Source organism: Chaetodon auriga, chromosome 2 (assembly GCF_051107435.1).
Source record: "Chaetodon auriga isolate fChaAug3 chromosome 2, fChaAug3.hap1, whole genome shotgun sequence".
In the NCBI taxonomy this organism is placed as follows: Eukaryota; Metazoa; Chordata; class Actinopteri; order Chaetodontiformes; family Chaetodontidae; genus Chaetodon; species Chaetodon auriga.
The window spans coordinates 23,954,951-23,967,398 of NC_135075.1; the positions used below are offsets into that span (position 1 = coordinate 23,954,951).

The window sequence follows — 12,448 nt, forward strand, 5'->3', positions numbered from 1 at the left end:
GATGATTCACTTGTTGATGTTATGAACTTCTCCTTGATATCAAGCCTGCAATAAATACATCTGAGGATCTGACAGCCTGATTATCAATTGTACCTTTGTGTCAGTAATGTATTGAGCAAACTGACCCCGGTTTAGTTTAAGTGTCAAATCATTGCAGTTTGATTTAGGTATCCACACGTTTTGATTGGTTTATGATACAGAAATGCTGTAACTGTAGCCTGGTTGCTTACACACTAAGCGGGCCAGTGAGAAAAAAATCCCACTACCTTGTATTCTGAGCCCATTCACTCAACTTTATGAACTTTTGGGTGTATTGTGAACCACCGTACAGACTTATTGATGTTGCAAACTCAGCTCTGACCTGCGTGACTGACCTGCAAAGTTTAGACGGCGGATGTGCTTGAGCAGATGAGTGCCATTGATGGGATCCATTTTCGCACAGAGGCCCACCTTCCCCGGGCAGAGCTCCTGGTGCATATTGTGCAGCGCATGAGCCATTGCATAGACTGCATCAATAACGAACTGCACCTTCCCTTCCTGCTCGTAGTTGGAGTCCTTTCCTATCCGCTCCTGATCTGTAAAACACAAACAGGTGTAGATCAGACACTTTACATGCATACTGTAAGTGTTTGGCTTTCTAGATTGGTTACATGTATTCAAATCATAGAAAATGCATCATCTGTGGTCATCACGCTGACTGATAACCACGTCAAGTGCTAGGTTGAGTCACACATTTGAATCCATGTAGGTAAACAATCGTGAGGAAGAATGGAAAGCATTTCAGTGGATTTGAAACACTCAGTCGGGAAGAAAATCTGTAACTCTAGCACACACATCATACAATCAGGACTCAAGTGGTCTCTATCGATGAGTCCCGCTCAAAGAGTTACCTACTTGTGAGTTTGCCCTTGACTCTTGTTTGAAGTAGGCTGATGATGAAGTAACATATTTAGTTGCTTGCTCTGTACAACTAATAGTCATAAGTACCAAAAAGAGATTTTTCAAAGATCTGTCTTGAAACTCGATTAGAGAATAACTTGAAGACACTACTTGTGTTTGCCAGCAGTCACTAAAACACTTCTAAACTCGTGTCACACCCCCGCTTTGGAGAGCAACTCAGGTTGGACAGGACAATTCTGTGCAAACCACTTGAAATGAGCACAACCCTTTAAATGGAGGGTGTGGCATCAGTCCAAACGGCACAGTAGAAAATGCATCGCTCCACAGCGAGTCTTATTCTTTCTGCACTGAATGGATCTTGCCTCTTGCAATTAGCTAGAAGGTAAATATCTGGATCGCTGCAGAGGAGCAAATCAATTCCAATATCTGAAGTGCAAGGTTTTCTCCGCCGGGAAATCTCATCAGTTAAAAACAAAAACTCTTTCTTGTCTCTCAGGCAGGAATACGTGGATTTCCCTCAGTGATTTTGCACTCTTATATGTCATTTTCCATGAGCAACCTTTCAAGAACTGATCCAATGTGATCGAATCCTTGAATCCTGACCTGCTTGACTCAGTGTCCAGCTGTGAATTAAGTCTTTACTGCCTGGATGCATTTAGAGGCCAATGCAGTGAGGAACCAGAGAAGCAGGAAATAGAGACATCCATTCACAGGAAGGGGATAATCCGCTCATAGGCTGAATGTAATAACTTGTGATAGGAGTTTATTAATCCTGGCCCAGGTTGTTCCATAGGTTTTTGTGATTGTTAATTGCTACGAGGAGGTGGGGTCTGAGACGGAGATACAACATGCAAATCCCAACTTCTCCTTTCTCCTCACGAGCCTCAAATCTTAAAGCTGTCTCAGTGTAACTCCGCTGTATGCGGAAAAGAGATTATACAAAGCAGGTGTGTTCAATTTAGATTAACAACAGACTAATTACCAGGGATGAGCTAATGATAGAGTTGCATATATTTATATACCTGCCAAATGGAATTCAATTAAGCTTAGCAAGTTAATATGCACGGGTGGAGGATCCGCTGATGAAATTTCTGAAATAATGACTATACTGTTGGGTGCAAAATTGAGAGAGGCTAGCATTTTTTGGGGAATTGTGGGTCATGGGATTCTTGTGTGGCTCCCCGGGGATGGGAGTCAGTTTCACTTTTCATCGCATAACAGATGAGACGGGGGAAAAGTTAGCTTGAGCAGGCGGGACAGGAATCATAATAGCAAGTCAGTTTCAATATGCATATAAATATGCAGTTCTCATATAAATCTCAGTGGTTTTCTCTCTGTTCTTTCAGTTGTTGTGTTTTTTGTATGCTTTTATTCTCCTCTGTCCTCTCTGGTTGCTGATTGGTTGCAGCCACCTGACCAGTGCATGACATGTGTGGACTGTGGATTGAACGCACAACATGGGAACGTGACTGGGCGGGGATCATTGGTCGTGGGATCAGACAGGGGTGAAATATTGGGCAGAATATTGTGTACAGCTGTTTAACTGAAGAGTGAAAGTGCATTCAGGGTACAAAAAAACCTACAAACCGTTCGCAAAAACATGTTTAAAAACAAAAGAAATACATGGATGCAAGGTTTTTGTGAGGTTTAGGTTTCACAGTGTGGAAATTATGAACCAAATGTGTTTGTCTTTGTTGATGATGATTGTCCTCCTCTAATAAAGCAACTTTGTAATTTATACCATGAAACGTTTCTACCATATGAGCATCTTAAGTATTGAAATCCCCATTAAAAAGCCCACGCAAACACACATTTAAATCACCCATTTCCCTTTGATGCTGGGACCACTCATAATCTAATCTGCAGTATGTGCATGTGCTTCAGTCATACTTCCATCACCTGGCTACAGTTTGCATTTCCTCAATAGCTCACACATTTCGAAAGAGTAGGATGTGACAGCCAAGTAGCACAGTACAGAGTCAGCAGTAAAAACCTGCCCTAAATTAAAATGTACGTTGTGGAGGAATAACACGTCTTGCACTGACTCATCCTGTTGAGTAACACTGATACAGTGCCCAAATATTGAGTGAAACAGGGAAATATCAGGACTCATCTATTGTAGATACATTTTCAACACTGCACCTGCTGGTGTATAATTATCATAATTACACTTATTCAGAATCTTACCTGTGGAGCCATATCAAATGATATAAGTAATTATTATCATATATTGAGTGCTTCTTTAGAAATGCAGTCACTTTTTCTGGCCCTGAATTTTCAACAAATAATTCAGTGTGCATATATGTAAAGGTTCAAACACATTTTTCTGTGCATTGACACTCAGAGACAAAAAACCAAAATCAAACAAACAAAAGGCTCCCAAATGTTGAGTAATAATACAACCATGTACTGCGCCTCACTAAAAAATATGAATTGTGCTATATGTGGTCGTCTTTACTGCTTATCAGCCTCTTTTAATGTGTGAATACAAGCAATCTATAACCAAACATTTTGTGACAGAAAAGCCATTTATCATGCGACATTCGTCTTCTGGCAATTTTCAATAGCCACTTCAATCTGAGAGAGTTCTAGGCCCCAAATCAGCAAAGGTCTCCCTCTGTTAGCCAGCTTTCATTTACTGCATCTCCAGCTCCTCGCTGCAGACCAGAGGTGTTTTAATGTCCCCGATTATCTCATGAGCTTTTGAAATGCATGAATTATTGTTGGAGGTTACGGCTCAGTAATTAAGGGCCACAGGGCCTTGATTGGACAGAGATTGTCACAGTTTGGCCGACATGCTTATGCCATGGGGAATCCTGCGAGCCAGAATGGGTGTGAGAGTGATATTTCTCTTGCAGGCTTGGCAGGACACCCACACTAACTTTGTATTGTCTCTTCTCCATAAGACCATTTCCCTCTTTCCCCTCAGTCTCTCCCTCTCGCTCCCTCCTCATTGGCATTTTGGCTCTTTCACACACATTTTCCAGGCTGGCGTTTTGCTTGCAGAGAAATCCATTCAGATTAGGCAAAGCAGAATCAAAGTGTGGGTGTTTTCCACTCTGAGATGTCACACAAGACGTTTTGTGATGTGTGTGGGCTCAGACCTCTGACCATTTTTTTCAGCTTGCGACTGGCCACAGGCCATCCAGTCATTTCCTGCCAAAACAGTTGGGCTGCCCCTTAAATTAATGTGACACTGGCGCTATATGTGCTACTCTTCTATTTCATAATTTGGTTCATCTTACAATCTGACTTTATATCAGATTTTACAGCTAAAGCTGCTATTTGTGTCCCTTCAGGGCTGGAGCTCGCAAATATTTTCACGATTGATCTGTGAAATATGTTTTTGATTAAATGGGTATTCTTTTACACCGTAAAATCATTAAATAGTGAAATGTGTATCACAATTTCCTAGAGCCCTATTTGATGTCATTAAATTATTAGCTTTTTCCAACCAAAACCCAAAGATTTTAAATTTATAAGGATTCAAAGGAGAGAAAATCTGGAATCGGCAACGAATAATCTTTTATCAAAGTTGACGGTGACTAAGTGATTAATTGATTAGACTTGCACTTTTAGGCAAAACTATTTTTACATCAAAAATGTGATTTGAAAGAGTGCAGTATATTTATTGCAAGAGCCACGATTTTAATCCTAAATTACAGTTTTTATGTCTTAACAAGCGGTTAATTTAGTCATTGGTAACATTCATTCTTTGAGCCGAGCTGGCCAAACTACAAAATAAAAACTCTTCACTGTTGTCTGGTTTATGATCTCCGTGTGCTGGTCTGTGCTATTTTCCCAGTAATTAATGACACATCACTCTGTATTGTTTTGGTGTCTGGAAAGAAACAATTAAAATTAAGTGGGCCTTGTCGCTGTTCAAAGTGAGCTTTTATCTACATCTAAAGGATCTGAGTAGTTGTATCACATTAGACAGCAGTGAGTTGTAGAGCTGAGTGAATGCCCAACAGTAGTGACGGCCAAAAATGAACAAACGATTCTTTTCTGCTGATACTGTTGTGGGTTCGATACCCTCCCAGTCTGCACTGGTACATAATGCCTTTAGGAAACAGCCATAAGCACACACTGCTACTCCTGCTGCCTGCAGACTTTGTCAAGACTCAATGCTCATTTTTTGTTTCTGCTACTGTCATGATACAATATACATGCTGGGAGACTTTTGTTATTTACTATGAAATTACATGTGTAGCATCTTCTCAATCATTACAATAGGTTAAGTAATAACACTTAATGATTTCATCTTTCATCAAGTAATCATCTTACAGCTTGATACCTCTGGAAGAAAATGAGTCATTCTGCTTTATTTCCACTCGATATCCTCTTACAAGGCTTGTGTGGCCTGCAGATGTGCAACATCAAATACTTTAAAACTCAAAATGCTGCAAATACTTGATACATTTAGATGTTATGACCCAGGTATACTGAGGCAAAATCACACTTGAACCGCCCAGCAATGCACAACAAACAGTAAACAGTAGTTTTAACTAACAAATTGTCACTAAATTTCTTAACAACATAAACTACTTTAAGTCAGCTATTACTGCAGTTTTAACAACAAGCAACACATTTGATCTGTTTTTTCTTTTATTTTAGATTGCCAATACAGGCCTTGAATTTAATTTGTAGAAAATGGTGTATGGCATACAGTATGTCATATGTCAATGGTATAACATCAGAAATCACATATTTTCCTCAATGCACTCAGTCCTATTCTACGTCGTATTTATTTTCAGTATACAAAAGAAAATCTCCCTGTAACAAACTGGCGACAACCCTCTAACCCAATGCATGCTGGGAAAGGCTCCAGCCCCCTGCAACCCTCACCAGGATAAGCTGTTTAAAAAATAGATGCTTTGATGAAAAAGCAATGCTTTATCTGCATTGCTGTGTTCCCTGCTCCCCCACATCATGAATACGCAGGAGAAATAAAGAGCCTGAGATGGTTTCCAGGTCTACCTTTCCTCTTCTTTCCTCATTAATCAATATCAGTTTTACATCTCCTTCACTCACAGATAAAAGACAAGTCTCACTTTTTTCCCAGTCACTCACGCCCTCCTTATCCTTTGATCACACGGAGGAGTCGAAGCCTCTCAGGACACTGATAATTCTGCAGTATGAGCTTCTCTCACAGCTGCCTCAGAGACCCGGCAAAGCTCTCCACCAGCGGAGAGCCACCATGAGTGTCACACTTTAACCTCAAACAAATTCTGCAAGACTCTGTCTCCCCGTGAAGCAGAGCCGAACACTAAGATGCCTGTAATGGGAAAGGCGAGCTGCTGCATTATACAGGTGCCTACTGCATTCACTCCCACTACAGACGGCCTCTTTACCGTGTTGACGTGGGTGTTTTCTCCACCAAGGGATTGTGAAATAGTAAATTTTCCAAAGTACATGGACATTGAGAGTACAAAACAGTTAAAGTATGTGAAAGATTATTTACTTTTATATTAGCCTTGACTGGGTTTTTGATGTCTTACAGTGGCTTGTTGTGTGGCTGCAGCTTGTCTTCCTTATTTACAGGTAAGCTCCGGTGCGATTGTATCTCTTTCAGAAAGCTTTGTAATCCAGCCTTGAACTGCACTGTCTTTTTGGAGACTTAGTAAAATAAATCCATGATGATACATCCAACACTGAATGTCTTCTGTGGTTATTCATCCGTTTTTCTGTGTTGAAAATAGTTCCTGCAGTTGCTCGCTGCGCACTGTCAATCCCATGATGACTTGGGTTGAGTCTGTCACCAATCATGTGTCAGCAATCAGTAATTTTAACTGTGTGACGTCCTAAATCAGCCTTCAGGGATGCATCGGATACCGATAACAGACTCCAGTCCGATACTGACCCAAATACCTCCATCACTGCCACTAATAGCAGGTATCAGAAGTGAAAAGGTGCATCGCTGCATCCCCGGTCATACAGGCCATGGGCCCAAAGAAGGGGAGCTGGTGAAGTTAGCCTGCTGCTAGATGTGATCAATGACGTAAACAATGATGGTTGTGTTTGTTGAATTTCAAATCGCATGCACTCTTGTGAGTTTTAAATTTGAAAAAATTGCAGTGATGATATAACGAGCTCAACCCTGCGGCATCACGTGGTCGTGCGGCGTGTCATCACAGCCCCATCAATGAGCCACACTGCTTCGCTGGGTGCTGTGTTCCTTAAAATGATCACAAATCCACCTGCTTGGTGCTGTTAAAGAGGGACGCCATCGATTTTACACATCAAAGTATCTTTTCATAATTGGGAAGTAGAGCTGCATATGTGAAAAAAGTTGTCTAAAGCTCTGTGTGGCTTCAGAGGGAGCTTACCCGGCCTCTGTAGCCTGCTCCTAATTGCTGCTTGAGGCTAGCGGCTCCAGGCGACGTTAGCGGCCCCTAACATAACACACCCGAATCTCCAACCAAACTGTAACATTGTTTGTTTTGGTCTTTTCATTGGATTCATTGACAATAAAAAAAAGAGAGTATTGCCCGTCTTACCCCTAAAAACCTACGATGGGATGTTCATTGGCAGATTTCACTAGAAAACTTCACACTTCAGCACTGTCAGTCTTGAAATACTATTTAATCTGCAGAAGATCAAGTATTTTTTTTCTGATTATTTACTCAGCTTAACTTCATATTTTTCACTTCACTTACAAACTAATAGAGATTCTTGTGAATACTCTGGTAACCTCCTGTATTATGACTCCAGGGACAGATTCATACAACTCCCTTCAGATTCAAGACCAAAGGCTTATGTATTCACAAAGGTGGAAATATACATCTTTGTGTTTAAATTTAAACCCCTGCATACACAGTAGTCCATATTTTAAACTTAAGTTAGTGTGAAAATGTAAACACATGATATAAATGTTATTCAGGGTGCTGATCAGACTGTACACCCTGAACCGTCACTGGAGCTCCCGAGGAGCTCACCGGTGTTCTCACCAGCATTCCCGCTGGCAGGTAACCGGGGGTCACTCCTACCCATCTCCAGACTATCTCATCCATCAGAATTATCGTAGCCACCTGAGTGTTCCCCTGCATATAACCCTCTGTTTTCTCTCTTGTTCTCTGTGCTGGGACTTGCTGCCTGTGAAGACGATGCCAGCTGTTGGTTTTCCAGCCCACCTCTCGAGTGAAAGTTGTAGCTTCTCTCTTGTGCATTTAGTGAGTCTGTACTGTTTCAGCAGTGCTGTTTTAGTTTATTGTTTTGCCAAGACCGTCCTTTGTTAAATCCTGATTCTATAAATAAATAAGCATCAAGATTCTCCAGAGTTTCGAGTCTCTGTGCTGGGGTCCTTCTCTCTTATCGCTGGACGTCACTGCAGACTTCACTACATAAAATGTATGAGTGCGATGATCACTCCAAAACTTGGACGTCAATCTACCCATTTAGAACTGGAAATATAGCAAAATCACTGTGTTTTCTCTGACACCTGCAACATTGTCCAACTGTGATTTGAGCTGTTAAGCAAAGAAGGAGTGAGCAATGTAATTCTAATCTTCTTCACAGTATATGCAATTTGACTAGAAATGTAAATATATGCCGACACATTCAATTGTCCACGAACTTTAGAGGCAAAAATAATTACATGGGAATGTCTGCTTGTGGGATATCCAGTGAATTAACTACCTGAAATCAAGGGTCTTAATCTGATATAATATGTTGTAAATCCAGTATTGCCATAAAGCTCTCCTGTGCACTGATTGGTCTCTTACAAACAGAGGCATTGAGTGGATAGCTCCCCATGGTATAAACAACACAGCGAAGTCACTGAGTTAACACATTTCTGTCAGATCGTATGTACATCTTATCACTTACCCATAATGCACAGCCATTACTGGTGCACACACAGCTGCTAGTTCATTGGGTACACCTAGCTAAAATAACTGCATGTAATACACTATAGCAGCCCTGCATTTAATCCTGCCTTCATGAAGGCTGCTAAATTTCCTCTTTCATGTTTTCTTTTTCTTGGCCGCAGTGCTGCCGTATGTGAAACTCAGCCCGTGTGTGCGGAGGTAGCGTTGGCACACTGTCACGACGTGTTCGTGTTGATAAATACACCAGCGTCTGTAGCGTATGCAGATTGTGCACACACACACATGTGGCTCCAGGGCTGTGTGGTGGCTCAGCGGTTAGCACTGTCACCTCACAGCAAGGAGGTCGTTACTTTGATTCTCTGGAGTGTGTGCTTTCTGCCTAAAGACACATTATGCAGTCGTTCAAGAGACTCGCAATTGCCCTTAAGTATGAATGTGAGAGCGAGTGATTTCCCGACTTCATGTCCTTTAATGATGCTCGGCTCTATCTGGGGTGCTGCTATCTGCCTTCCCCCCCTGTGAATACACCACAACCCATCAACTATGTTGTGTAACATAACGTAGTGCTGTTTTTCATTATCTTTATTTGTTGCAAAATAGTAAGCTATCTTCAAATTTAAATAAAGGTTGCTGTCATTTCACACTTGTGTGTGCGTAACACAGGGTTCGATGACATTTAATTTGCAATGTACTCAAAGGCATGAAAGTCTTTGAAAAACAAATAGAATCTGAAATGGAGTTTTCGATTTGTAAATGTAGATTTAAACTTGATAGAACCAGTTTTTGCATTAGAATTACCGGATCTAGCTTTCCGATTGTGGTATGAGCTGAGTCCTCAGCTGTCCTTATCATTTTGGGAGAGCAAACATTAGCGACTGCAGATAAAAAGTCTGGTTCCTTAAACTGAATCGAAGGTGGAAGATAGAGGTCTGTGATTTCGGCAGAGGCTGCTGTGAGTGTCCAGTTATCAGGCTTAAAATGCTTTTGACCATCTATGATTGGGTGAAGCTAAAAGGAGACTTAATAGGCTATCACTGAATTGTGCCTCTGGTTTGAGTCTTCTCCATTACATTGTCGCATTATCCAGGAGGGGTAAAGGCGATTTATTAAGTACAATTACATTCAATCAAGTGAAGTCTACATCTCTTCTTGTTGAATATTACCTAATGTCACAATGTCGATTAATCGGTAACTATTTTGATAATCAATGAAATCAATTCAGTCCATTTTTAAGGAAAACTGTCAAACTTTTGCTGGTTTCAGCTCCTTAAATGTGAGGATCTGCTGCTTTTCTTTGTCATTTCTGATCTTTAATGAAGAGTCTCTGGGTTTTAGACTGCTGGTCAGGCAAAAGAAGCAATTTGAAGACATTACTTTGGGTTTTGGAAAATTATGACGAGCATTTTTCTATTCTTTTTCTTTTTTTTACATTTTGTAGACTAACGACTAATTGTGAAAATAATGGGCAGATTAATCAGTACATCGGTTGCAGTTGGAAGGGTTTTTTCAGAAGCGTTCTTGCTAACTGGGCTACACAAACTCTAAACCTTGTACTGTTTAGAAAACATAGTTAAGAATCTTGGTAACATAAGTGACTGTGTGATTCCTATACTACTGTTCCACTACTACAGAATTTTCCCTTAAATATTTTAAGATGTGGGATCCCCAGCAAAAGACTCGCCAGAGGAATATGTGGTGATGAAAAAAGTACAGCTCCAACACAGTACAATAAAAAGTGTTTGTCATAGATGCTACTGCTCTCTAGGTATCTAATGCAAGATAACATTTTTGAGCAGGTTTTTTTTTTTTTTTTTTTTTTGTGAGTGATATCAGTAAACATTTTCTTTCAGCAAAGCACCAGAGGCTGGCTTTTGTTTACATATGCAAACAGGGAAAACAGTACAAAGCACAAAATGTACTAACACGACAGTGAATGCTAACAAACGCTGATCACAGGATCAGCTGGTAACAATGGCCGCCCTGCGAGCTTCTTAAATGACACATACTGTACATAGTGTACAGTTACAGTGAACTTTTTTCTAAATTAACTTTCTCTGATGTTGCTGATTGATGTGATCGACTTGCTGTTTTAACCTGCTATGATGTGGCCGGGCACCAATGCAATAAATATGTACAATGTATGTATGTTCATTGAAGCATCCTACATACTGATGTCAGTTAGTGCAGCAAACAGTGCAGATTTCCATAGATTTTTGCACAGTAATTAAACCAAAAAATAATTAAGACAAGGGAGACGCCTGTGAGGAAACCACCAGATAACACAAGTTTAACCCCTCATCTTTTAAATACATTTTACTGCTTAATTGGTGTTTAAATCTTAAAATGACAGATTGTGTTATCCACAGCTGTATAACGTATGGCGCTGAGCCTGAAGCTCTCACCATGCTGCCCAGCAAAGCCACTCACTTGTTATGGCCATGTGGGTAAACACGCTAGACTCAGCAGAAATCTGGTGCAGCGCTGACATGAGCTGTGAGAGTAACTGTGATTTTGAATACTGAATGTATAGCTGTTCCACTTTTTATAGGTGAGCACCGCTGTCAAAACGCTTTCACCATGAGCCGAAATGTGTCGCTTTCCCCAAGACATCAAAGGAATTCAAGACGGTTAAAAGTTTGAACAAAAACAACATTACATAGCTTTTTCCCGACCAGGAGAATATCTTACTTGTGCACTTTTTGAGGCCGGACCCTTTCTTCACGGCGTGACGGCTGAGTTTGCAGTTGAAGTTGTTCTCCCAGAACTCAGCAAACCAGATATTCCTTCTGTTGTTTTCCAGCGTTCGGCTGATGAAGTAACGATCAAACCCTAGACAGATCAATGGGTTCATTGTCATTGACACAGTCAGTGTCAGTGTAAACAGCAGTGTTGGTGCAGTGTGTGAGTCACAGCTCCGATGTCTTCTACAGTCTAATTGATTGAATATTGCACATGTTCAATCTGTTGCATTGTTTTTAGGAATTTTTGTTTTTAGACCTTTGATGATCAAATGATTAGCCGTTAAGCATCACAGAGCAATGTCTGTTGTTCTGCACGGACACATCTCTATGTGACTTAAAAAGAACATTTCAATGAAACATGCACATGGTTTTATTATACATGGATATCTGATGTATGCACAATGCTCCTCTCTGTACCTTTGATGGACTGCCGTTTGGGCAGGATGGTGACTGCACCCTCCGCCATCTCCTCCTGGTGCACAACCGGAGAGATCTTTGAGCCCCAGCTGTCCGAACCCACCCAGATGAAATGACCTGTCTGGTTGGCCTTTTTAGCTGCATGGAGTAGCCGCCTGAAAAGGTGAGGAAACAGATGTTGCCACGGATAAGGTCAGCATCCCAGACCAGGTCCACTTTGATTTTGTTTTGCAATTCATTACACAGTGGTCTGGCAGAGCTGGGCTGAATCGGCTGTGTCCTCACATGTTTCTGTCTTGTCTGCTGCAGTCGCGTTTTTTTAATCTTCAAAGGAGTGTTCTGTAGCTATTACCAGGCCTTACCTGATATCATCTTCATTGGCGAAAAGGATGACGACTCTTGCGTTCGGGTTTTCTCTGAGTCGCCGGATGACCTTGTCAAACTCTCCTTGCTTGGGCTCCCGTGGAATCTTGACGGACTGGGAGATACACACACCTCCTAAACACACAGACATTTTATGTCAGTATGGGAATTGGAATACAATTCAGTTCACACAACAAA

The 12,448-nt window shown here is 41.1% G+C and overlaps 2 protein-coding genes across 2 annotated transcripts in view; both read right to left on the bottom strand.

The window, feature by feature from the left end:
• Window positions 1-12,448, bottom strand: part of LOC143327616 (cysteine and glycine-rich protein 1-like) — a 314,154-nt gene that overhangs the window by 268,852 nt on the left and 32,854 nt on the right. The gene's annotated exons all lie outside the window — the stretch shown is intronic.
• LOC143327606 (metabotropic glutamate receptor 4-like) overlaps window positions 1-12,448 on the bottom strand; it is a 152,666-nt gene that overhangs the window by 26,295 nt on the left and 113,923 nt on the right. The window contains exons 4-7 of the mRNA XM_076742057.1: window positions 12,250-12,385; window positions 11,888-12,042; window positions 11,418-11,558; window positions 375-575 (exon numbers count right to left, since the gene is read on the bottom strand). Coding sequence (XP_076598172.1) covers window positions 375-575; window positions 11,418-11,558; window positions 11,888-12,042; window positions 12,250-12,385 — 633 coding nt within the window. The remainder of the gene's footprint in view (window positions 1-374; window positions 576-11,417; window positions 11,559-11,887; window positions 12,043-12,249; window positions 12,386-12,448) is intronic.